The sequence below is a fragment of the Pseudochaenichthys georgianus genome, chromosome 6 (assembly GCF_902827115.2).
Source record: "Pseudochaenichthys georgianus chromosome 6, fPseGeo1.2, whole genome shotgun sequence".
NCBI lineage: Eukaryota > Metazoa > Chordata > Actinopteri > Perciformes > Channichthyidae > Pseudochaenichthys > Pseudochaenichthys georgianus.
The window spans coordinates 106,787-132,750 of NC_047508.1; the positions used below are offsets into that span (position 1 = coordinate 106,787).

Sequence of the window (25,964 nt, forward strand, 5' to 3'; positions counted from 1 at the left end):
CTGTGGCTGATTGTCTGAGTGTGTTCACCTGTTGCCCTTGTGGTTCTGCCTCCCCTGCCCTCCTGCGTCTGATTGTCTGATTGTGTTCACCTGTTGCCCTTGTGGTTCTGCCTCCCCTGCCCTCCTGTGTCTGATTGTCTGAGTGTGTTCACCTGTTGCCCTTGTGGTTCTGCCTCCCCTGCCCTCCTGCGTCTGATTGTCTGATTGTGTTCACCTGTTGCCCTTGTGGTTCTGCCTCCCCTGCCCTCCTGTGTCTGATTGTCTGAGTGTGTTCACCTGTTGCCCTTGTGGTTCTGCCTCCCCTGCCCAGCTGTGTCTTGTCCTGTGATTACCCTTCTGTGTATTTAGTCTCATCTTGTTCTCCATGTCGGTTCGTTGTCTTTCATGTCACCCTCTATGTTTGTCACTATCGGGTTTTGTCTGGATGCTACCTCGTGCTACCTGTTTATAGATTCATGGTTTTTGTTTTGTTTTTCATATTCAACAGATTTTTGTAATTAAAGCTCGCCTTTTGTTACACTCTGAATCCCGCTTCTCCTCAAACTGCATTTGAGTCCTAATAATCCCGAATTCCGACAGAGAGGGAATGAACTAACTATGATCCTGGTGAAATAAGCCGCATTCACACTGCGGTACTTTTCCCACAAAGGTTCATGCGAACTTAGTTCATGCGAACTAAAGAGTTCGCATGAACTAAGTACAGATCGCGTTCACACCAGAATAAGTCCCTGGGGGTGGATTAGGCAAATGAAGCCGCTGACGTCACTTCTTCTTCTTCTGCTTTGGGTTTACTGGCAGGCCGCAAACCACTTCACGGCGTATACTGCCGCCCAAAGTCCCCGGCCGGAAGTCCCGGAGTTGGGGAAGGCTTCAGTAGAAGCTGCTGGGAGTCCCAGCAGCTTCTACTGAAGCCTTCCGAGTAAATCGCCAGAACGCCGACACCTCCTCATCTCCACCGCTCCCATGTTTTATTTTGTGTTGCCATAAGTTAGTCTCTCTGCGTTTCTGCGCGAGGCTATTGCTAATAATGCTAATGCTAATAATGCTAATGCGAGGATAATAAAATGGCGGCTTCACAAAACTTTTTGGGAGTTTTACGGGGCGTGGTTTGCAATTCGCCCAGCCAATCAGGAATATAGCTCTTTTCTCAAAAAAGAGCCGCTCGAAAGTCCCTGCTCTCTAGCAGGGACTTTCGAGGGGGTAAAAAGGTTCGCATGAACTACTTTTAGTACCGGCTCTTTTTGGTGTGAAGGCGATCATGAACTAAGTTCGCATGAACCTTTGTGGGAAAAGTACCGCAGTGTGAACGCAGCTATACAAACAGAGGCCGGGGGTCTAAGGTGAGCAATCTGATCGTGATAAAGGCATTAAGCATCATGGATCAGCCAGGTAGGAGCGAAACAGACTTGACAGGCTGAATGGAAGATTATTTGTGAGGTAGACCAACAGATCCAGACAGATGCATTAATTATGAAAAATGCAGCATACACAGTAGTTGGTCTGCATGTGTGTGTGTGTGTGTGTGTGTGTGTGTGTGTGTGTGTGTGTGTGTGTGTGTGTGCGTGCGTGCGTGCGTGCGTGTGTGTGTGTGTGTGTGTGTGTGTGTCAGTGTGTCAGTGTACCTTCTCTATGTCTTGCATGGTGGAAGACAGTAGAGTATCACCACTGGTGACCCAATGGCAAGCGAGGACGCCATACTGTCCGAGTCCAATTTCCTCCAGCCAGTCACACACCTGCTCTTTGCTCCACTTACAAAAAGGCATCTTCAGATCTCTGACATGGAACAAATAAAAAAAAGATCAACAGAGAACAGAGAATCATGTTTAAAGATTAGACTAATGGACCTGGAGCCACATACAGTTTTAAAGTGTAGGACTCAAGCTAATATTAGCCGTTTTCTGTTCCAAAAAAAAGCCCACAATCGAGTGTGTAGCGGAGTGCTCACTTTATGAAACATTAACCTGTTAAACCCCGAGCCTGTTTTTCAGGTCTCAGTCTCAAAAATGACATTCCCAGAACAAATGACCATATCTTCCCTTCTAAAAGGGCTACATTAATAATCTTTTTTCTCAAAGCAAGGTTACACCTGTGAGTTGGATGTAGAAGTGTCAGAATCAATATAGATGTTTTTATTTTTAAAATAAATTCAGATTGAACACAGTAAAAAATGTCAATTATTGTTAATTACTTATAGTGAAAACCACCCTTGAATGATGGGATGGTAGACTAAAAGCTTTAGGAATTCAAACTACAGCATATAAGTACCCTGTATCAAGATGGATGCAAAACAAGTGAAATGTGACCTTTTTAGAGAGATTTAGCACACAAAAAACCCACTTCTGGGGTCATTTGGGTGGACATGACCTATCTCTGGCCCCCCTTGTTCGATTTTGCTGATTGACATCTCTTTCTAACCGTCAGAGTCAATGGAATCGAGGGGAACTCCCACATACTCCTTAGTTGGTTATGTGTGTGTGTGAGACTGCCGCATAGCCAAGACCGGAAGCTGCGATAACTCTGGTGGCTATCATTAGCAGCTAACTCTTACTCTCCGATTTTTACATAAAAATGGAATTATGGACTATAAATAAAACAAATTATTACCCAGAAACATTATCAACCTATGGATTAACCGATTCAGCCGCGTTTTTTCTCATTTTAATGCCATTGAACACGTCTTTTGATCAGAATGACAGCTGGGTCATTCTACAGAAAAGGTGGAATCTGGGTGATACAAATCTGCTGAAATATATTCCTTCTAAAAACATCTAAAACCTGTTAAATAGCAATAACTAACTCTTAACTTGATGAATCCATAACAAGTAGAGCTTAAAATATTTTTATTATTTGTATTATTTTTATACAAAGCTTATTTGTATAGGAATGTCACTGGTGTTACGTGTTACCAGGAAGAAGAGTAACACCAGTGACAATTTGGAGAAAACACTACCATTTTAACAAAATGGCTGCAATGTGTCAGACCAAATATGGCTTCAGTCAATATCAAAATCTTTTAACTCTCCAATACTGTACAATACATTTTCCCATTCAAATGTTCACCCCTAGGGCTATGCAATGAGTAACACTAATGACAGACTTGAAAGACACACGTACAATTTGAAGATAAAATCACACCTTTAACAAACAAAGTAAGAAGTATCTGACTTTTCTTATGTCTTTGTCCACTGCACTGCCTCAAATGATCTCTTGTTACAGGAGGCACTTCAGAGACAGTACATTACTTCAAAATAAAAGCGTTTTGTGCAGCAGTAACACCAATGATGTAACTTTGGGTGACTGACATTTATTTGATAATATTAATAATAATTTGCGTTTTTGTTACCATTTCAGTGTTATATTTAATGCTTGTAATGTTATGTAAATATAAATTAGATTTATTTATTGAAAAAAAAATGTTTTAAATGAAAACTATAGGCTCCACTTCCATGTATGATCAAAGTGACAAGGCAGTTCCTTGAACTTGACATTTTAAATAAATTGCAATTTACGTATAAAACCATTTTTTATTTAGTACCATTGCAAAGACAATCTCTATTTATTCAACATATATAATGAATGTGAGTATAAGGTCAACGTCATGTATTTTGGTGTCTGCAAAAGTAAGTGACAGCACTTCCACCTTTTCTGTAGAATGACCGAGCTACGGTGAGAGGATCTCCCGGAAAAGCTACGTAAAGGTACGTGTTGTGATGTCTGAGTTTGCTTCCCCTGTCGCGAGTTCGGATGACTCAGTGATGATACTATATACCTAAAGGATCTGTGGAACCTCAGCTTTAATCGGATATATTGTATATGCAGCTACGATAAGTAATAAGGGTATCTTTTATCTTGAGTTCTGTGCCAAAGTGCGTTAGCATATGCTTGCTCTCACACTTTGTCTGAATGAGTTCACTGCTCGGTTTGACAGCACCAGGACAGTGATGTTGGGAGATCAAATTCACACTCACCGGGAGCAACATCCAGTGTCTGCCCGGATGATCTGCTCGATCAAAGTGGCTTTTTGCTCTTTGTTATGAAGGACAACTTACAGACACGTACAAAAAAAGTGAACATATTTGCAATTGGATGTGCTGCAAAAAAGGCGAGTGTGGAGAAAAGACCCAGGCGGTCAGAAGAAGACGCGATGTGAACATGGAGCCTTACTGGAGGGCTATGGGACTTAACAGGTTAATAACTGTTCATCCTTAAGGTATTTAGAAGGCACTGACCACATTTGAAACTGACAGATTAAAACTGTCGGAGGTGTTTTGTTTGTATACCGGCTGAAAAAGTCAAACAAATATGCCAAAACATCACACTAAATAAAAAAATTCTAACTGGTCGAATTCTTGTTGGTTTTATAGAATGAACCGTATCAGTGATGCAGAACATCTGATCAAGCGTACTGTTTTATGTTATTGTTATTTTAAAGGAAGTTACATTGTACACACTTTTTTCACTTTTTCCTCCCCCTACTACAGTAAGTGTGTATTTAGTTGTATTATCCAGTATAATCGTCAAACTGTATATTCCCAGCACGGAGTTGCAGATATTCCATCCATCCACTCTGTCTGCCGTCGTGTCGCACATCTGACGCGTCATCAGAGCCCGTTCATGGCGGGGTCAAATCGCGCCAGAAACATCGCGAGACCACTGCATGAATACACGGAGAGCATCGCGAGATCGCCACACACGAAGGAGTCTGGAAAACGTGGAGTGGATTACAGCCTACTCCGGCCCCTACAGAGATTCACCACATCTTCCAAAGCCAAAATAGAACTTCTGAATACACAATCCCTCAGTAATAAAGCATCATTCATTCACGACCACATCTCTGATGAGAAAATGGACTTCATGTGCCTCACGGAAACCTGGCATCAGCCAGAGGTTTACTCCACCCTCAATGAAGCTTGCCCTCCTGGCTACAGCTACTTGGAGAAAGCCCGCAGCACTGGTCGTGGTGGAGGCCTAGCTGTCATCTACCGAAAGGAATTGGAACTGTCACTCCTGGCCCTGCCTGTATTGTCCTCTTTTGAATGCCTTGCATTTAAATGTAAACCCCCCTTTGCCCTGACAATACTTCTGATCTACCGGCCACCCAAACCCAACTCAGCCTTCATCCCAGAGATACAAGACCTTCTCACTACGCTATGCACAACCTCTGGCAATATTATCATACTTGGAGATTTTAATATTCACGTCGACTCCCCCTCCTGCCACTTTGTCACTGAGTTTCTGCTACTTCTGGACTGCCTCAATCTGACACAGCATGTTAATGTCCCCACACACGGCAAGGGCCACACGCTCGACCTGGTCATCACAAACTCCGCCCCCATCAGCAATCTGCTAGTGTATGACCTGGGGGTGTCTGACCACAAGACCATCTCTATCGAGCTCTCTTTCCAATCCCCACTCAGCAAGCCCAAACGCCAAATCCGCTTCAGGAACCTGAGGAACATCAACCCGGTCACCATGACCCTGGACCTCCAGCATCTTTCTTCCGCCAACTTCTCATCAGTAAGTGAGTCAGTTGCATATTACAACCAGTCCCTTAAGAGTCTCCTTGATCTGCACGCCCCCCTCAAAACCAGGATGGTTACTTTCTCGCGCTCAGCCCCTTGGTACACCGGCGAACTGCGGAGAATGAAGACAGCTGGGCGTGTCCTTGAGCGGCGGCTCAAGGCCTCAGGACTCACTGTTCACCGGTTAGCCTATCATGAACACCAGAAGGCCTATGCACAGTCCCTCAGAGATGCACGGTCCCAGTACTACTCCTCCCTCATCAACAACAGTACTGGAAACTCCAAGCAACTCTTCTCCACCATAAACCACCTCCTCAAACCCCAAAGTCCTCTACACTCCGACTCCAATGAGAAGCAGTGTGGCAACTTTGCCGCCTTCTTCACTAACAAAGTTGACACCATCCGCTCCATCCTCTCTAGCCCCTCTGCACCTCCAGTTACGACTGCTGACCCACAGCCTGAGACAACCCAGCCTCTTCGCTGTTTCACGGACATCTCTCAGCGAGAGGTTGAGGGCATCGTTAGGAGGATGAGGCCCTCCACCTGTGTCCTGGACCCCCTTCCGTCAGCTCTTGTAAAATCGTACATCTGTTCCATGAGCCCCATGATCACTAAGATTGTAAACCTCTCACTCCAGGCTGGCCATGTCCCCTCTGCCCTAAAAACCGCTGTCATCAAACCTCATCTCAAAAAACCCTCCCTTGACCCGGGAGTGCTAGCTAACTACAGACCCATTTCCAACCTTCCTTTTCTATCTAAAGTGCTGGAAAAACTAGTTGCTGCTCAGCTCCAGGACCACCTAAACTCCAACGACTTATTTGAGAAGTTCCAGTCTGGTTTCCGCTCAGGCCACAGCACAGAAACTGCCCTGGTCAGGGTCACCAACGACCTGCTGATGACGGCTGATGCTGGCTCTCCCTCTCTCCTCATCCTCCTCGATCTCACTGCAGCTTTCAACACGGTCGATCACGGCATCCTCCTCCATCGTCTGCACTCCACCATCGGACTCTCTGACTCTCCCCTTGACTGGTTCAGATCATACCTCACCGGGAGAACAGAGTACGTCTCCTTGGGCGAGGCAGAGTCGGGTACCCACAACATCACCTGTGGTGTCCCTCAAGGATCAGTTCTCGGCCCCACCCTCTTCACACTCTACATGCTCCCCCTTGGCTCTATCATCAGCCGACATGGAGTATCATCCATTGTTACGCTGATGACACCCAACTGTACCTCAGGATCAACCCTACCTCCTCTGCAGCCCTGCCTTCACCCACACTCACTGCCTGCCTGGAGGAGATACAGGCGTGGATGAAGCAAAACTTCCTGAAACTCAACAGCTCCAAGACCGAAGCCATTATAGTTGGCACCCCACACCAGGTTCGGTCATCCACCATCACCACCATCACCTTCTCCGGCCAGGACATTACCCTCTCCTCAATAGTCACCAACCTGGGTGTGAAAATGGACGCCCATCTGACCTTTGAGGCCCACATTAAACAGCTGTGCAAGAACTCCTTTTACCACCTCAGGAACATCGCCAAACTCCGCCCCACACTCACTCTGTCTGATGCCGAAAAGCTGGTCCATGCCTTTGTCTCCTCCAGGCTGGATTACTGCAATGCACTCCTCATCGGGATCCCTAACAAAAGCATCCAGAAGCTCCAATACATCCAGAACAGCGCTGCTAGGATCCTGATGAGGGTGCGCAAATATGATCACATCACCCCCATCCTTAAAGCACTACACTGGCTACCCGTGGAACTGAGGATCGAATTCAAGGTCTCCGTCCTCACCCACCAGTGTGTCCATGGAACTGCCCCTCCCTACCTCAAGGAACTCCTCACCCCCCTTACCTCCTTGCGGACCACCCGTTCCAGCAACTCCAATTTCCTCAAACCCCCCAGGACTAAGCTCCGTACTATGGGAGACCGGGCCTTCTGCTCGGCTGCTCCCAGCCTGTGGAATGCTCTCCCCGACCAAATGAGAGCACCACAGACCGTGGAGGCTTTTAAAAAAGGCCTCAAAACCCATCTCTTCAAACGAGCCTTTGCCGAGACATTTTTATCACCCTTTTATTTTTATTTTTTATTTTTTTTTATTTTTTTATTGCTTTTTAATTAATTCTACCGTGTTGTGTAATGTTTATTTATACTGTTCATGCTCACTACTTGTAGCACTTCGGGATTTGCATTCAAATATGAAGTGCTTTATAAATGGAACTCATTATTATTATTATTATTATTAATCGTCTTCTCTGTGTATTTCTCCACATTGGCTCTTAAAAAGAAAACCCTACAAATGTGCATGGAGCATACATCAATAATGTGCTATATGTTTCATCAGTATGATGTTTACTTGCATATGAAATGCGGTACAATTCCTTCCAACCCTGATTTGCTAAAGTGTGTTTTAAACGGCTTGTATAATGCAGCTTTAACAGATTCTCAGTCTGGTGGTACATATCCCAAATAATAATAACAAATTGATTCAAGTGTTAGACCAAAATGCAGTTCTTGAGTATAACATTTAAATATGCTGCATCAAGTTTAAAGTTTAAGAACTGCATAATGTGCAATTGTCAAGTTAGAATTAAATTGGAGGCACAGATTGCATCGAGTGTACTTCAAATAAATAACATTTGACAGGAATACTAAATTTCTTCCAGTATTCCTTTCTTATTTGCAGTATAAGAAACATCAATATTGTAACAAGGCATAACTCAGTGGTCATTGATCGTTTTTCATGCTGTCGAAGAGGCAGGTGATGCACCTATTATTTATGAGAACATGCATGGAGGCTCAGGAAGGAATCTGGGTAAACAGAGAGACCTAACAACCACCTTTGCAGTACCCATTACTTTAATCAGGGGTTTTATTTGTGTCAAGCCAGCTAAGTCAAAGAAACCCTGGCTCTGTTTAACAGGGTTGTTAAACTTGTGTACCTCCTTCCAAACATACACAATGGATCAGCCTTATTTGTTTTTACTTGCTTCTCAGGGATCCAGGGATCTATATACTGTATGTAAGTATAAATGTGTTATACCGTGGGTTCCCTGAACGGGCCAGTCTTGGTCCAGCTGTAGCTCGGAAACCACCCCTCTTGAGCTCTCCCAGCTCGGGGTCGTGACCCTGGGCAGGACTGCCTGATTGGCTGTGACGTATCCTGGGGACAACAGAAACACTTGGTTTTAGGGAAAATATATCCCTGAACGTCACATCTGTGTGTGGTGTCTGTATGTATATATATATATATAACAGAGAAGTCTTTAAAACATACTTCCCCCAGAGTTTCCTAATGCCTCTCTGACTCTTCCTGTTCTCTGGTAAGACAGGAGATTGCTGTCCAGAGTCCACTCCAGAGGAAAGGGGGGACTGACCTGACAGAACACACTCCTTAAGTTGTTCTGGTTGATCTACCAGACACAAACACAAAAAAGAGAGTTCAAACCACACTATGCCATATGGCAGGGCTTCTCAAACTCCGGACCAAGGTCCGGATCCGGACCGAACTGCAAATCAATCCGGACCGAACCCTGTGTCCCATTATAAAAACAATAATAATAATAATAATAAAAAATATATATATAAAAAAAAAAAAAAAAGATCTGATTCTGATGTAAATTAAAGTGGACCTATTATGCTATATTGGAAACAATATATTGTAGGGCCATACCTATACAAATATAGGTCTGTGAAGTATTCAGTTCACCCATTTTAGCCATGCTCATACCCCTCTTGTGCAGCCCTGTTAGAGAAACGCGGATTTTGGGTGGAGCTAATGCCTGATCAGAATTCTACCGGAGATAAAGTTAAATTCTGTCGTGATAAAACGCCATCCTGTTCTTATCCACATCAAGGATTATTTCTGAAACAGTATGGATCTCAAATGGGTTTTCTCTTGCGGGTTTATCACAAGGTGAGTTTCTTTTTTGATTTCCTGCTTTTTAAAACACATGTGCTCTCCAGTACAGGTTAGCTCTGAGTGTTAGCGAGGCTAGCTAATGTAAACAAAGATGAGATTACGTCCAAAACACGTTCAAACCGCGTCAGGCATTGTTTCTGATAGCAATGTTCTGTGGGTCCGCTGGGTTAGGGTTATAATCGTTCGAAATGCCCACGTCTGTTTCCGGTTATTTTTATTTTTAAATTCAGTTCCTGACGGACGCCAAAAAAGCCCGAGATTATGGAATTAAACCAATAAATAAAAGCAAGGATAATTGTGTGTTATTGGTGAGTAAATAACAGTGTGTTATTTTGAAAAGAATAACAAATTAGAAGGAAAAATAGATTTTAAAAATACGAGGCTCTGAGCCCCATGTATTTTCCTCACAGACGTAAGGTAATCTTCGTCATAACTAGCAAACTAAACATCATGTACATGTACTGCACAACTAATCAGAAATAAAAACTCATTACTCGCATACAATGACATCAAAACGCATTTTAATGGCCAAATGAACCTTAAAATAGGCATTTTCCACCGAGAATAACACGAAGGACAGCCATTGTTGTTGATCACGTGGTCTGGGAGCTGTTGCAGCGTCCATAGCAACCACCTTAGCAACCATGAATGTGTACACATTCATGAAGTAATCTTCGTCATAACTAGCAAACTAAACATCATGTACATGTACTGCACAAATAATCAGAAATAAAAACTCATTACTCGCATACAATGACATCAAAACGCATTTTAACGGCCAAATGAACCTTAAAATAGGCATTATGAAGGTCCATGGGACGCCCTGCCCGTAGAAGCCTGACGGGCAAGGGGTCCGCTGTGTCCGCAATGAAGGTCTATGGGACGCCCTGCCCGTAGAAAAATGACGGGAAAGGGTTACCCTGCATGTAATATAGCGACGGGGAGGGGCCCTGACCGTCCGTCAATATGTGACGGGATGGGAGTGAGAACGTGTTGGTGTGTGTGTGCGTGTGTGTGTGTGTGTGTGTGTGTGTGTGTGTGTGTGTGCGTGCGTGCGTGCGTGCGTGCGTGCGTGCGTGCGTGCGTGCGTGCGTGTGTGTGTGTGTGTGTATGTATGTATGTATGTATGTATGTATGTATGTATGTATGTATGTATTGAATGTCTGTGTGTATACAGGGGCGCCATTTACCGACAGGCAAGTGCTTGGACCAGAAGGGGGCCCCCAAATAAGGTAGATTAATCCAATCCAATCCAACTTTATTTATATTTTAAAACCTCCTTACCAAAGTACATGCATAGCGCGCTGAAACTGCTTCTTCATTTCAGTCTCGTTGCTCCGCTGCGGGGGTGTGGGGGGGGGCTTTACTGGCATTGATCCGGACCATTGACCTTGTATACAATTCACAAGTGGACCTTTAACAAAAAGGTGTGAGTACCCCTGCCATATGGTACAATCAACAGATTTCTTGGAAACGTTAACACTGTAAAGCTGCACATTCATAGTTTGGATATTCTAGTAGTGGATGGTAAACTAGATTCCACTGATCCAGGAAGTGTTTCAGTCTTCTCTATGTTTGCTTTATTTGTGAGAGAGATCTGATAAACACAAAAACACTTCCTGCCATGCACCAGACAGGAAGCAGGAAGGTTGCTAAGAGACAGTGCATGCACCCCTACATGCTGCTTTACGTCTGATGGGATATGGAAACATGATTCAGCCGCTTCCTGAAATATTTCAGTTGAACGATTGATGACCAATAAAGTGTTCCTGTTTGATCCTAGCACATTCAGTGTCCATCATGAGATGCTATTATGTGAGACAGAAAGTATGCATCCTTTCTTTGTTAGACAGCAAGTATGCATCCTTTCTTTGTTAGACAGAAAGTATGCATCCTTTCTTTGTTAGACAGAACGTATGCATCCTTTCTTTGTTAGACAGAATGTATGCATCCTTTCTTTGTTAGACAGAAAGTATGCATCCTTTCTTTGTTAATACAATAATGCATTTAAGAACTGACAAACACTGGCGTTCAGATGCAATACCCAGTAACACCACAGTGAAGCCAGAGAGCCTCCTCTCTCCTCTATCCTCTACATCAGAGTATCCTCTGTTATAGCTCCTAGAGAGCCTCCTCTCTCCTCTACATCAGAGTATCCTCTGTTCTGTTATAGCTCCTAGAGAGCCTCCTCTCTCCTCTACATCAGAGTATCCTCTGTTATAGCTCCTAGATAGCCTCCTCTCTCCTCTACATCAGAGTATCCTCTGTTATAGCTCCTAGAGAGCCTCCTCTCTCCTCTACATCAGAGTATCCTCTGTTATAGCTCCTAGAGAGCCTCCTCTCTCCTCTACATCAGAGTATCCTCTGTTATAGCTCCTAGAGAGCCTCCTCTCTCCTCTACATCAGAGTATCCTCTGTTATAGCTCCTAGAGAGCCTCCTCTCTCCTCTCTCCTCTACATCAGAGTATCCTCTGTTATAGCTCCTAGAGAGCCTCCTCTCTCCTCTCTCCTCTACATCAGAGTATCCTCTGTTATAGCTCCTAGAGAGCCTCCTCTCTCCTCTACATCAGAGTATCCTCTGTTATAGCTCCTAGAGAGCCTCCTCTCTCCTCTCTCCTCTACATCAGTGTATCCTATCCTCCGGGTGCAGAGCTGACGATGCGTTTCGAGTTTTGGAGATTGGAGCTGGAGTCGTGTGCTTTGAGTATCAGTTTAAATAATGATACTTTATGTGTAAATTAAAACTATAAGCACTTGCTTGGTTTGCTTTTCCTGGGAGTGAAAGTACGCTCAGTGAAGCAAAGTTGGAAGTCAGTTGCATCTTTGTTTATACTGCGGATGTCTAAGCTATTTTAACTGCATACACCCTCATGCTTGAACTCCCTGCCGCCTCGCAGCCCTCTGAACCCACTGCTTCGAGCTCTGTTCATGAGTGGTGAAGAAGTCCTTTAATCCCAATGTTGAGTTGCTTGATGCCTTTTTATAAAAATAACTGACTGGAAAACATTATTTCAGTCACACAACTCACGTGTTTCTTTAACATGTTTATTAGAAGCAGCACAGTTGAGTTTGGCGTCTAGGCTCGGCTCTCATCACTCCTCAGATACACATAGCACCACGAGTGATGATTAAATAACTAACCCCGAGCCTACAGGTGGAAGCTGCGGTGGTGGGGGGGCCGCGAGCAGCAGCGACGTAGAGGTAGCTGCTGCATTGTGCAGCAATAGCAGCAGCAGCAATGCATGGAGAGAGATCTGCAGGTTGAATAGAGCAGGGTATTACGGAGACTCTAGTTGGTTGGTTGGAGAGTGGCACGGGGCGTTATGTATGAATGCAGCACAAGTGCTTGAGTCGAGCCTGAACTAGCTCGCAGGCGTCGCCCCATTTGTCAAAAGAGCTACACGATTATTTATAATCAGAGCATTAATTGATTTAATGGATGCAAGTAGTAGGAAGGAAGCAGTAGAAGTTCTTCTCTCAGCAGGCCTTCCAATACACTGTGAGCATGGTACACCTGGAGTATTGCCATTTCTATCGCTATCTCCGACTTTTATCTTTTCTTTTTTTTTTTAATCTTTGAAATTGTATCAGTGTCCTTCGCTGTGAAGCGCTTCGAGATTTGTCTTGGCAGATGACAAGCGCTATATAAATCAAATGTATTATTATTATTATTACACTAAAGGGTCTCTCCAAGGACACATCTGCCCCTTAGCCTCAGTGGTATTTTAATTTGGTGGTTTTAACTGCACTGCAAGAGAGTTACCAAAATGGAGGCGAAGTCAAATTAGTATGTAGTTCTTATAGCAGTGAAAAATTAGGTTTGAAAAACAGCACATTTTCAGAAAACAACAAGCTTTTAAAAAAAGATATATAGGTGTCTTTAGTGGAGGTGCTGGCACGGATGTGGGACAAGAGGTGGAGCTGGTATTGGCAGAGTTGAAGCTGCTAAGATATGAGCATGTAAAGACTGGAGGAGACGAAGACAGATGACCTGCTAACAGAGGCCGCCAAAAGGAGAAGCAGATTGTGATCCCTGTGACCGGTCTTGGATTCTTCCATGAGGAAATATCTGGTAGTCAGAACACCGGTTCCACATTTTATTTCCAAAGTCTTAATCACATTTTAAGTCTGCTTAGATCAAGGATTAGACTTCTACATTGCTCTCATTGTTCTTGCACACGGCTCAATGCCAAACTTACTCTGACAGACTCGACTCAACACCTTTCATTGAAACATTTTCTTTTTTCAGAAGTAGAAAATACTGAATGTTCCAAATGGTGACAGGCAGTAGAGACTCAATGGTATGATGTAAAGATGTATGAGTGATGAGTGGAAACACTCACTGAGACCGTAGTGCTCCTGCTGGAGGCAGTGGCCAGGAGACACATCTTCTTCTCCCTCTCCGTCGCCGTGCTTCCTGGCTCTCTGCTCTCTCTTATTCATCATCAGTTTCCCTGGCAACGTCTGGTACCTGCTCAGCTCCAAGTGAGGATCCTAAAGAGTATAGAACAAACCAGTGTGTCATTAGTCTGGTCCAGAACCACATTTAAATAAATGACCCAAGTGTCTGTGAAAGTATAGTAACAGAAGTGAACTAGTCTGTCATGCAAGATCTCACAGTTCACTGACCCCTGCTGCGAAAACAAAGATCCAATGATATTCTGGTGTTTATCTGCTTCAGCTGTGGGATGTTTGAAGCGCATTCAACTGATTTGAAATATAACCGCTTTGTATTTCCATAAAGGCTGGGCAGTCTCATTGCATGTCCTTCATGAGGTGACAGAGGGTTAAAGACGTGTTACATGGAAACATCTGGAGGCAGCCGTGGTACCGAGCACAGCTGGCACTCCACGTGGGGATCGGCCCTTTCTGTGTGTGTGTGTGTGTGTGTGTGTGTGTGTGTGTGTGTGTGTGTGTGTGTGTGTGTGTGTGTGTGTGTGTGTGTGTGTGTGTGTGTGTGTGTGTGTGTGTGTGTGTGTGTGTGTGTGTGTGTGTGTGTAGTCACATATTGGCTCAGATCATTCTCCAAATAGATAAATGCTGACAGAAGGATAAACTAATGTAATTTGCGTAAAAGCGCTTTTTGAGAGTGAATCTGATTTCTTAGACTCTCCTGACGTCGCTAGATTCACCGATGCATTTTTCTAAAGAGGGGAGTGTCTGTAGCCAATCAGATGTCTGCTTCATTTAAGCCAATCACATGATTACGTCCCCACGAGGGGTGTGCCATTGAAGCACTTCCGCATTAGAGTAACCCTGCTGACTGCCTCGTGCACTAATAAAGAGAAACATGCGCATGCACGTACAGCTCTGAGTTAGCAGATCAGCATTCACGCAATCACACATTAAGAGAACATGAATGTTTGTTCTTTATTTATATGTATCTCAATAAATATATCTAGATAAATATATAGTTTATATTAATGCAATAGTCTTTCTTTGATGATAACTTCATTATCTTGTCGAGCTGCCGCAAAAGTTATGGTGGTTCAAAAAAGGCTCATCTATGAAATATATATAAACCAACCTTCTGTAATGATCCACTCTGCAACTCTTCAAGACTGCTGGAGAGCAACCTGCGTTGATGCCTTGAAAGTTAAAACATAAGAAATGAATGCCACCATATCACTTCTTGCTTTCATATATTATGATGACTGTCTAGAATGTGAGTCCATTGAAGGCAAACAGAAGTCTGCGCTGTTAAATACACGGACATAAAAAGCTTCTACTCACCATGACCCATTACAGAAGCTTGTGTCCCCAGTGGACAGCAGTGATGTGTGCAGAGAGTCATGGATGCTACAACACATGGCACACAAAGGTTCAGATGAAAGGGATTACATGACATGACATGTTAGACGCTTTTATCCAAAGCGACTTACATACATTCAGTACTGTGGACAATCCCCATAGGAGCACTTTGGGGTGAAGTGTCTCAGGGACACAACGACATGCTGGCCCAATCCCAAACCACCCCCTCCACCCTACCCCTCCGTGACGGAGTGAACTCCGCCTGCAGCCACACTCGCAGCTCAACGAGGCCCCTCCTGTCAGATGGAGGGAGTAAACACAGCAGCAAGCTTTGGGACGGCCTCCCCTCTCTCCGGCAGAAACAGGAAGTGCCGTAAATGTATGTAACGACGGTTTCAAATCAGCATCTCTTTGACAAACAATGTAAATTAATAACTCAAATAAAACTCCAAACATCTTTCATTGTGTTACTTTTTTGTAAAGCTCTTTTAGTTTTAAACCTGATGTTTATAAGCTAATAGGCTTAACAGGCGGACCCTCCGCGTGAACGCGCAAACAGAGGGGTAGGGTGTAGGGGGCAGTTTGGGAATGGGCAGATGACTGCAGTGGGACTCGAACTTGAAACCCCCTGATTCAAAGTTCAGCGCACTAGCCACTGAGCCACAGCCTCCCGGGAAAATGTGGATGTTTTAAAATGTGTAGTTCTTCAGTGTATCACCTCCAGCAGAGTGATTGAAACTAGATATGGGTGGCTGGAAAAGGCCCCCCTTGATTTAGGAGCACGATATATTTAGAATGTTTTCACTGCTTGTCCTTGACATCAAACAGCCTGTGCAGTCCCACAACAAGGCTGCACTTCCACATCAGGGCTGTGTGATGCTGAGGTAAAGCAGTGAACATTGTTTACATATGTGTACACTTGAACTTTTTTAGAAGGACCTTTTCCTTTTAAACAACATTACATGTCATTTAGCTGACCCTTTTATGCAAAGCTACAAGCAAACACTTCAATTCCTACAGGAGCAATTAGAGGTTTAGTATCTTGCCCAAAGACCTGGAGGCACTGGGGATCACTGACCCTCTGATTCCAGCCCACAGCCACTCCTTCTGTGAGTGAGACACGTTTCGTCCACAGCAGTACATTGCTGAGCTCCTGTGCTCTCGCTGTCTGTTTCTCTTAATTAGTGCAGTGCTGACCGCCATCTACGCTAGGTAAAACACTGAAATGGATAAGCAACTTGTGAGATGCTGCATGTGTATTGTGAGTGTTTATACCTAGAATCAAATCCTCTCTGGTAGGGGGAAGAAGATAGCACAAATGGAGAAGATGACAGCGATGACATCTATGCAAAGGCAAAACACAATTTAGTTCATTTACTTTTGTAAATGTGTAGGGGGTCCATTTTCAGAAGCTGTTTGACAGGACATGAATCCTGTAGGATGATATGCAAAGTGCATTGAATGTAGGTTGGAAAAAAGTGTACACTAATTATCTTACCTGTGACCTGACAATATCAGAGTGTGCTTTATGTGTGAAGGCTCTGACTGCTGAGCTGCCACTCAGATCCTCATCACTAACCCCTGGTAAAACACACACAAAGAAAACCTGTATCTTACATTGTACTTCATCCAAGCCTCATATTGCATCAGAGAACATGATGTAATCCGTACCCTGTGTGAGTGCCATGACTTCCCTCATCTTTCTGTATTGGCCAAGCAGACTGGTCAGCTCCTCTATGCGTCGCTCCTGTTACCAGCAACACACACATATATAAATCAAGTCAAATAAGGGGACCAATTATTGTTCTTCAAAATAACTTTAAACGGAACATTAAAGAAATATGTGTCATGGTAATAGTGGTAGACCCAGTTCCATTGACCTTTTCACCATTTGAAGCTAACAGAGACTCCATCCCAGCCTTCAGCCTCTGGTATTCTTGGTCTAACAAAGCAAAAAGTAGGGGTGGAAATTACATGTTGTCGTATCACAGTAAGCACAAGTCTGTCATGTAGGGCATCTGATGGGAGCCTGTCGGATGTTGGCAGCAGACATGACTGCCATGCTGATGTGAATAAAGAAGCACGACTGGCCACACACAATCACCTGTGACACACACACTGCACATGTCAGGGATACAGTTGTTGCTGTGTATTGCTTCAATGCAAGTACCAACAACCTGAGTAATCCTGTGGATTCCTAAAGGAAATGTCTACACAAAATAAGCTCTTAAAATATTGTCACAAAACACACACACAGCTGAACCACATGCCATTTCATATCCTTTCAAATGCAAAAACACATCTTAAAAATGAACTACACAATATTACACGATAGCTTTGAAGGAGCTTTGAAGATTCATCTTGGGATACAAATTAAGAACAAAAACCAAACCTACAGCTACAGCAGTTATGAGGAGGGGGGTGTTAACGTAAAAGATGCAATTGATGGCATTGTGGTAAAACATGTAAACCTCTTTGCAGACAGCACCAATGGGGTTTGTGTATGGTCGTGCCGGAGCGAGAGAGATTGACAGCACTGTGTAATGTCAGCTCAATATGCAGAGCTCTTCTATAGTCTCCTAAATTCACAATTAGTCCGGATTAGTCTGGTAAAGCCTTAATAAGTAGCATTTATAATTTGATTTAAAATATGCCACTTTCTGGAGAGTAGCCATTGTATAAGTGGGACAAAATCCTCTATATGTATTCATTCCATGTTGCACTACTCAACACTCACAACACTATTGGAAACTCATGCTAACCAAAGGATTGAAAGGATTGAGAGACTTATTGGTTTAATGAAACAGGAAAGTTGACTACAACCCACACAAAATGAAACCAAACACTCCACCACCATAAACCTAATGATGAGGCTAAAGGCTTAAACATGTTTATGTTCTGGATTTGTTTAGATTTGAACTGATATCAGAAAAACGATCAACAGCATTATACTGAATAATTATATGTAACCAACTAACATATCTTGACAACATGGTTGTTACATGGCGTATAAGCAGAGCAGTTGGTTGAAAATGAGACCAGGGCTGAAGTCGAATAGTCCATTTAGCTTAGGAGCCTTCCTAAAGGAGTGAAATGACCCGGAAGTCCCTCAGTGGCAGCCATGATAAGTGCCGTTCGAATTCTCTAGAATGATGAGAATGAAAGGAAAGGAGGTTTCAAACTTCCTTTATAACCTCCTTTAGCTTAGGAACCACTGGACTTCCCTCACCGAGAGGAGAGGAGAAAATGCTGCCCCACAATGCATTGCAGCCGCAGCATTTGCCGTCACTCAACAGCCGGCCGTTCACGGAAACAACCGATTATGACCGAGAAATGATATCATGAAAGTTACGGTGCTTATTAAGCTTTTTAAAACATAGGTGGTAAGTTACAAAGTGCTTTGTTTTGAACGTTCATCAGCATTATAATCAAAAAGAGAAATATGAACGTTAGTTTTTACTGAAATTATCAAATAAAGTCAACATTTCAGTCTTCACTGAGCTGTGTGGGGTTTGTTCAACTTCTAAAAGATGCTTGAATGGTGATATACACAGTGATCTATGTTAAGGACTAACGTTTATAATAAATACATCTGTATTGATTTTAAGATCTTTAGTTCATACAATAATACGTATTGGGATCATTTGTATTAATGTGGACCGGAGGGAGAGGGTGACGAGCAGAAGTTTCACTTTCCTTTTTTATTTCAATTCCAGCTTTGGTCCTGAAGAATCTGTTTCTCTGTTGCCCACGTTCATAAAGCAAAGCAGCAGCATCAGAGCACGGAGCAGAGTCTCTAGATGAGTTCACAGCAGTCCCTCGTTCTTATTAAACATCCATGTTGTAGTCCGCTGTATAGAGAACTGTAGTTTCCATGGTTTCCCCACAGCAGCAGACCCAGCAGACGCACACAATGACGTCCGCTGGCGCATCATAAACACGTCGGATAGTGAAAGTGCATTCGATTCTCTAAAGTACCGCAGTCTCTTCTCCTAAGTCCTTTTGAATTCTCCTATCCACTATCCCTTAACCCCGTGACCTTTCACTCAGAGGTCAAGGAATAGACGATAGGGTTAGAACTTAGGAGCTGATTTTTAAACTATCCGACTGCAGCCCAGTTAAAACAGCACACCATGCCTTACATGTGTTCATCAGCTGCTTGACATACTCCTCCTCTACAGTAGGTGTCAGCAAAGAGTCAGATACAAGTGAAGCAAAGGAAAGAGACATGTTGAGCAGATGGTTCAGTAACGTGGCTGACACATGGGATTGGTCAGTCAGCTGTGTACCTCTCTCTGTGTTTGCGTCAGCTGTGCCGCCTCTTGCCATCAGTTGTGTCTGCAGACATTCGATCTCAGCGTCTTTGGAGGCCAAGAGTTGCTGCAGCTCTGATATGTCGGCCTGTGGAGAAAGAGTACACGTATATGAACTGCAGTAGTATTTCAGGTTTCATTTACAGGTCGATGTCATTTATGTGAGAGCCACATCGAGTCAAGTAGAATAAAATGTGATTTGTCAAATCTTTGGGCTGATTTAATTTCAAAGCACGGTTAGCTGTTGATAATGTATGCATCTCCTGAAAACCCCACTACTACACGATGGGACAAACAAACAGGTACTGAATGATCCATAATCAATCAAGGGAGGCCTAGAGCTCTGAAAGCTCAGATAGGACTTTTCAAAACATGTGCAAAATCCCCATTCCAGCACATTCACACCAGGCTTCGTTTTGCAAGAAAATAGATTTGTATTATTATTTTATAACCTTTACCTTCAAGGTCCCATGTCATGCTTTTCTGGTTATTACACGTCCGCTTGTGTGTTATGTAGCTTTTTCTGCATGTAAACGGTCTGCAGTCACAAACGCTCAAAGTACACCCTGTAGGGAGTGAAACTCTTTTCTCTTTTTCCATTGTTTACTTCTTGGGTATAGTGACGTATTTCGGGTATAGTGACGTAACGTAACGGTTCCGCAGATTGGTCCAAATAGACCAATCCGCGGAGCCGTTACGTTTGGACCAATCCGCGGACTTCCTCACACACGCACTCAGCGGGACGTTGCGCGGCTCGCTGCTGCGAGGAGCAGGACACTGTGAGCTGGCTCACTGGTGTGGGGTAGGCGAGACAGCGAGACACCGCGGAACTCAGCCTGGGCACACACACAAACTCCCAGCCAGGCTGCGGGTGTGTGTGTGTGTGCCCAGGCTGAGTTTCGCTGTGTCTCGCTGTCTCGCAGACGGCCACTGGGCTCACGGGGAGGGGGGGCAGGAGCTCCAACAAGCCGTTTAGGACAGAGAGTGAATACTATGCTGTATGAGAAACCAATGTGAGTTTGGAAAATTGCACAATATACATTTATTTTATTATACCTCAACAATGGAATTATGATCAGTAGAAATGGCCATGACATGGGACCTTTACATTTTGCCAAGAAGATTCTTGCCATCTTGAGGTCAAGAATTGTCAGATTTAGTTTACCATTGTTATGGTCCTAGCCACATTTAAGCCAGTGTATGTGTGTGTGTGTGGGGGGGATTTTATCCTGTGCGTCTTGTTGGGATACAACAAGTCCGGCAGTGGCTCAGTCAGTAGGGGCTTGGACTGTGAGCCACTCGTGTCGCGGAGTGTATGTGAGGAGGAAGAGCGGAGGAATGTTGGGTGCGTGGTGCCGTGTATTTTGGATTTGGAGGCTTCGTTTGGATTACATTTTTGATACTTTGAGTGGTTGATCTCCCCCCCCGAACAGCGAAGCTGTCTGGGGGGCTCCCACTGGATGAAAAGGCAAGAAGGCACGGAATGAAAGACGTGCTTTCAGGAATGCAGACAGCTGACACGAAGAATGCGGAGGTGGAGGAAAGATTAACGGTGGAGAAAGAGGAGAAAACCGTACGAATGGAGGTGGGAAACGATAAGAGGAAGGAGAAGGTGATAAAGAAGAAAACAGTGGAGGAGGGAGAGGACGAAAGAGAAAGATTGGGAGTTTTTAAAACCAGAAAGAAGTTGACGGCCCCTGCTGTAGCTGCGACAGCAGCATTAGCTGGCAGCGTCAAAGCGGGTGAGGGGAAGGAGAAAGCGATCGAGAAGGGAGAACAAATGGTGTTTTCTCTGAAGAAAAGACTGGAAGAGAGACGACAAAAGAGAGAAGAGGAGGACAAGCAGAGTCCTGGTTGTGAAGAACACTTCTGTTTAGCAATGTGATGAAAGAATGGAAAACTGGATTCTGCTTTATCATCCACTAAAGTGTATTGAGAGTCATACGGCCGGAGCGTTTATCAAGGTGTCTCATCATTTGAAATACCCTGACAACACTGAGCACAAAATGGCAGCAGCACCTCTATACATGAAGAGGGGGAAGCTGCTAACCGCGCGCTTTCCCTAATTAGTACCAGACATGTTGAAAACAAGTTAATGCCAACGTGCATAGTTCACACTTCCCCACAGGAAAGGAGAGTGCCTCTTGACCTGTGCCCTCCTCAAGTTACAGGCAAGAGCATAGGCGACTTAATGAAAAACATATCTTTGAAATAACAGATTCTCAGAAAAGCTGAGAATCACGAGACACAAACAGATCCCATTAAAATATTCTTTAACACTGGTGAAGGGACGTCTGGGTGGAAGGAGAAAGCTGACGGAGCGAACCCGGAAATGGGCAGCGGCGGTGAGGAGGCAGACGGGAAAAGACGAGAGAATGCGGGGAAGAGAAGCGAAAACGAAAAAATTGAAGGGGGAATAAATGCAGGATCGAGCAAGGAGAAGGAAAAGGAGGAAAGGAATGAAAGAGAGGAGAAAACGGATGAAAAAGGAAAGGAGAAAGATGCGGAGGATGTGGACTATCTGGCGGAGCTCACCCTGAAAGTTTCCGTGGAAGGTGGAGTAAACAAATTAACAGTGGGGGAATTACTAGTGGGGATACAGGAGATGTGTGGGAGAGTTTTGGGGTGCAGGGCGAAAGGGGAAAGGGAGTATGAAGCGACAATGAACACGTGGGTGGGGAAGGAAGTGCTGTTGGAGGGGCTGAGGGTGAAGGGGCTGAGTGTGAAGGGGGTGAGGGTGAAGGGGCTGAGGGTGAAGGGGGTGAGGGTGAAGGGGCTGAGGGTGAAGGGGCTGAGGGTGAAGGGGCTGAGGGTGAAGGGGGTGAGGGTGAAGGGGCTGAGGGTGAAGCGGTGATGGTGGAAGCACGGGAACTGGTGAAAAAGGACACAATTGTGTCTTTCATGTATTTACCGATATATTTAAGGGATGACGCGATATTGATCAAACTGTTGGAGTGGGGGGTGAAGCCTGTGTCAAAGGTGATGAGGAGGTTTATGCCGGGGACAAAGATAGCAGATGGCACCAGATATCTAAGGGTGGAGTTTGGGAGTGAGATAAGATCCCTCCCCTATTCAACCAAGTTTGAAGGGGTGGGGGGAGCAGAGTATTATAATGTTAGGCATGATGGGCAGAGCCAGGTCTGCAGGAACTGCCTCAGACCTGGGCATATTTTTAGAGAGTGCCCAGCCTTAACATGCTATAGATGCAAAGGGGTGGGGCATTTAGCTAGGAACTGTGGGAAGGGGAAAGAGAGGAGGGAAGAGGGAGGGCAAGGTCCCCACAATAGAGCGGAGGGTAAGGGAGAGGAGGGGTCTCCCCCCCCCCCTCAGAGGGCCCTGCTTCTCAACCCCCCCCAATTATGTGGAGGTTGAGATGGAGGAGACTGAGGGGGGGAGGGGTGAAGAAGTAAGGGAGGAAGGGGGAAAGGATGTAGAGCCTGGGATAGAGGAGGAAGAGGAGGATAGCGAGGATAGCTTGAATGAGGAAGAGGAAAGGCATTGTCTAAAAGTGGAGGAGAAAATGAGAGTGGAGAAGGAAAGGAAAGAGAGAGATGAAAGAATGAGGAAGGAGAAAATGAAGGACTGGAAGGTGATGGAAATAAATATAGGGGTGATTAATAAAAAGGGTGAGTGGGTGAACAGCGAGAAGGATGTGCATCGCCTCACGTTAACGAAAAGGCCGTATGGAAATAGAGAGGGAGAAACGGTGGAAGAGTGGGAGAAGGATTGGGAAAGGAGAAAGGAATGGGCGATCACTGAGACGCGGAAAGATGTAGAAAGTGGAAAATGGGATGAAAAGTAATTGATGGGTGTATGTATGACACAAGTGTGCGGAGGTGGAAAGCATTAATTCATGTGTGTACTAGAGAGATGGTGATGTGTATGCAGGAATAATATCTATGAAAACTGAGATTGAGATGCAACTAAATTGGAAGGAAGCCTTGGGGTCCTTTGTTTTGGGGGGATCGGTAAGGTGGATTATAATGTGTGCAAAATGTAACTATGTTTTGATATAATAAAAGATATAAAAAAAAAAAGTAGGGCCTTGGACTGGGAGCCTTAGGGTCGCCGGTTCAAGACCCCGAACTATGGAGTGTGGACTGGTACTTGGAGAGGTCCCAGTTCACCTGCTGGGCCCTGCCGTGGTTCCCCCACTGCTCCCCGGGCGCTGCCCACTGCTCCCCGGGCGCTGCCCACTGCTCCCCGGGCGCTGCCCACTGCTCCCCGGGCGCTGCCCACTAGCTGCCCACTGCTCCTGGTACTAGGATGGGTTAAAGGCAGAGGCCACATGTCACTGTGTGCTGTGTGCTCTGCATGTGAGACCCTGAAAGAGGGGTCATCCCTCCCATTCTCACATTATATTCTAGGGCTTTGATTTTTAAATAACATCCCTCTTCCTGCGCTTCCTGTAAGAATGCATATAAAAGAATATACAGGGATTAGTTTGTTGCCAGGTACGTCTACACACACAAGGCATGTGCTTTGGTATCTGGTGGTGCGAAAATAAACAATCTAAAAAAATAATAAGTAGGTCAAGAAAATAAATATATAAGGATAATAAAAAATAACAAATACGTATATTGATTAGATGATGTCACTCAGCTGTGTCTACCCCAATCTGCCCAGTAACCAGGTTACCATGGTCACCTGCAGCAGCAGAGGGAGGCTCATTCACAATGCATTGAGGTTTATCTCTGATATGTGGCCTCCTGTTCCAGAACTATGGCTGCTATCAGAACAATGACTTTGTGTGTGTAAGATGTGACGTCTATTGGGAAGCTCGGCGGACTTGTTGTCACTCAGATCACTATGGGCAGAACGGTGGGCCAGTCAATATGACGAAGGCAATGGAGCAGCCTGACTAACGTGCTCCTGGAAGCTGTGAGATGATTTGAATAGCACCACACCAGATATCAGAGGAAGGAACACATAGGAGCAGCAGAGAGGAGGAAGAGGGGCACCTGTGCACTGCGCCAGCTGCTGCTGCTGCATGTGCTCCACTTCCAGCTGCAGCCTGGACAGCTGGCCCATGAGCCACTGGTGACACACATGAAGAGAGTAAGAGATGGAGCTTGACAGAGCAGAGACACAGGAAGAGGATGTGACGGATGAGAAGACATGAGACGAGGAGAGTGGAGAGAAAGAGCTGCAGAGAGGGTTCATAGATACAGACACAGAAGAAGAAGAAAGGAGAGGCACTGGCACTTTGCAATGTGCAACAATGTGTTTAGGGATAATTAGCCGTTACACCCTATTGGTCCACAGTTGTTACGTGCCATAGTGTGTGTGTGGTCGTGTGTGTGTGTTTTCCTCTCTCCCTCTGATTGTCCCCAGGTGCAGCCTCTCCCCAGGTGATCCTAATCGACAATCAGGGCTTCCATATAGGACCGGAGGAGGACGGCAGTGAGGCCCTCTTCCTCTCCTTCTCGTCTGGCTGCGTGTGTGCAGCCTGTCTCTGTGTGAGACCCAGCCTAGTTGTGTGATGTTTATTGTAGTCTTGTGTTGTAATTTGGCTGCTGAGCCGCCTCACTTATTGACTGATTAAGTCTCCTTCAGCATTGAGTTTCCTCTCGTCCGGCTATCTCGTGTGTCGCTACTTCCCTTGGTACCCCTAGATCTACCAGGGAACGTAACACCAGTTATAAAGCCTTGGAGTGCAACCTCATCAGGTACAGTACAGACTTCAGCTTTACCAAATATATCTATGTCATGTGTTCTTGTGGAAAGATTGAGAATGAAATGATGCTGCGCGACTGTGACCTTGATACTTCAGTAAGAGTTCCACAGTACATGCAGGGAAAGGTACTAAAGTATATACTGTATGTGTAACAGCTGGCTGATCATAAAGGTCATGTTACATGTTGGTTTAGAAAGTACCTTTGTGGCTCTGAGTTTTCTCTCATACTGGCCCTTCTCGCCCTGCAAACCCTCCACTTCTCTCTTCAGCTGCTTTACCTCGTGAAGCAAATCCTGTAGAGAAAATAAAACACAGCATTGTTTACAAAAACACTTCTGAACTGTCCACAAGCCAACACGGGAGGGAATGCAAACATCAGGTGACATCAGTGTGGTTATAGAGGTGCCTGGGACTGAACTGAAGTGGTTAGCAGATACAAACATCATCCCCTGAAAGAGATACCTCAACGTGCAGCAGACACCTGAGGAAGCAGAACCAGACCAAAGCTGTCGAGCCTGCACACCAACACATACTGTTAATGACATGTACAGTAGCATGACCCACCCACCTGGTCACTGTAGGAGGACATGGACAGATGTCCACTTGTTAGTAGAGAAAGTAACCACTGTCATGCAGGCAAACCACATGGAATCGGACAGTAGCACCCTGCCTGGTCCAAGGCCTACCAGCCAGAGGTTGAAATGTGTTTTTCCAAATGCTTCAAATGCTTGAGGAGTTGAGCGGAGAAAGCTACAACTATTGCCCTCTTATATTCATGCA

General features: G+C 44.8%; 1 protein-coding gene across 3 annotated transcripts in view; it reads right to left on the bottom strand.

Annotated features, from left to right (window-relative positions):
• Positions 1-25,964, bottom strand: part of ppfibp2b (PPFIA binding protein 2b) — a 91,411-nt gene that overhangs the window by 7,111 nt on the left and 58,336 nt on the right. For all 3 annotated transcript variants that reach the window (XM_071203424.1, XM_071203423.1, XM_034085407.2), the window contains 12 exons: positions 25,385-25,477; positions 19,484-19,595; positions 17,075-17,136; positions 16,866-16,941; positions 16,693-16,775; positions 16,470-16,537; positions 15,177-15,242; positions 14,971-15,031; positions 13,787-13,937; positions 8,799-8,934; positions 8,565-8,684; positions 1,623-1,773 (listed from right to left, as the gene is read on the bottom strand). In XM_071203424.1, the coding sequence (XP_071059525.1) occupies positions 1,623-1,773; positions 8,565-8,684; positions 8,799-8,934; positions 13,787-13,937; positions 14,971-15,031; positions 15,177-15,242; positions 16,470-16,537; positions 16,693-16,775; positions 16,866-16,941; positions 17,075-17,136; positions 19,484-19,595; positions 25,385-25,477 (1,179 nt within the window). The remainder of the gene's footprint in view (positions 1-1,622; positions 1,774-8,564; positions 8,685-8,798; positions 8,935-13,786; positions 13,938-14,970; positions 15,032-15,176; positions 15,243-16,469; positions 16,538-16,692; positions 16,776-16,865; positions 16,942-17,074; positions 17,137-19,483; positions 19,596-25,384; positions 25,478-25,964) is intronic.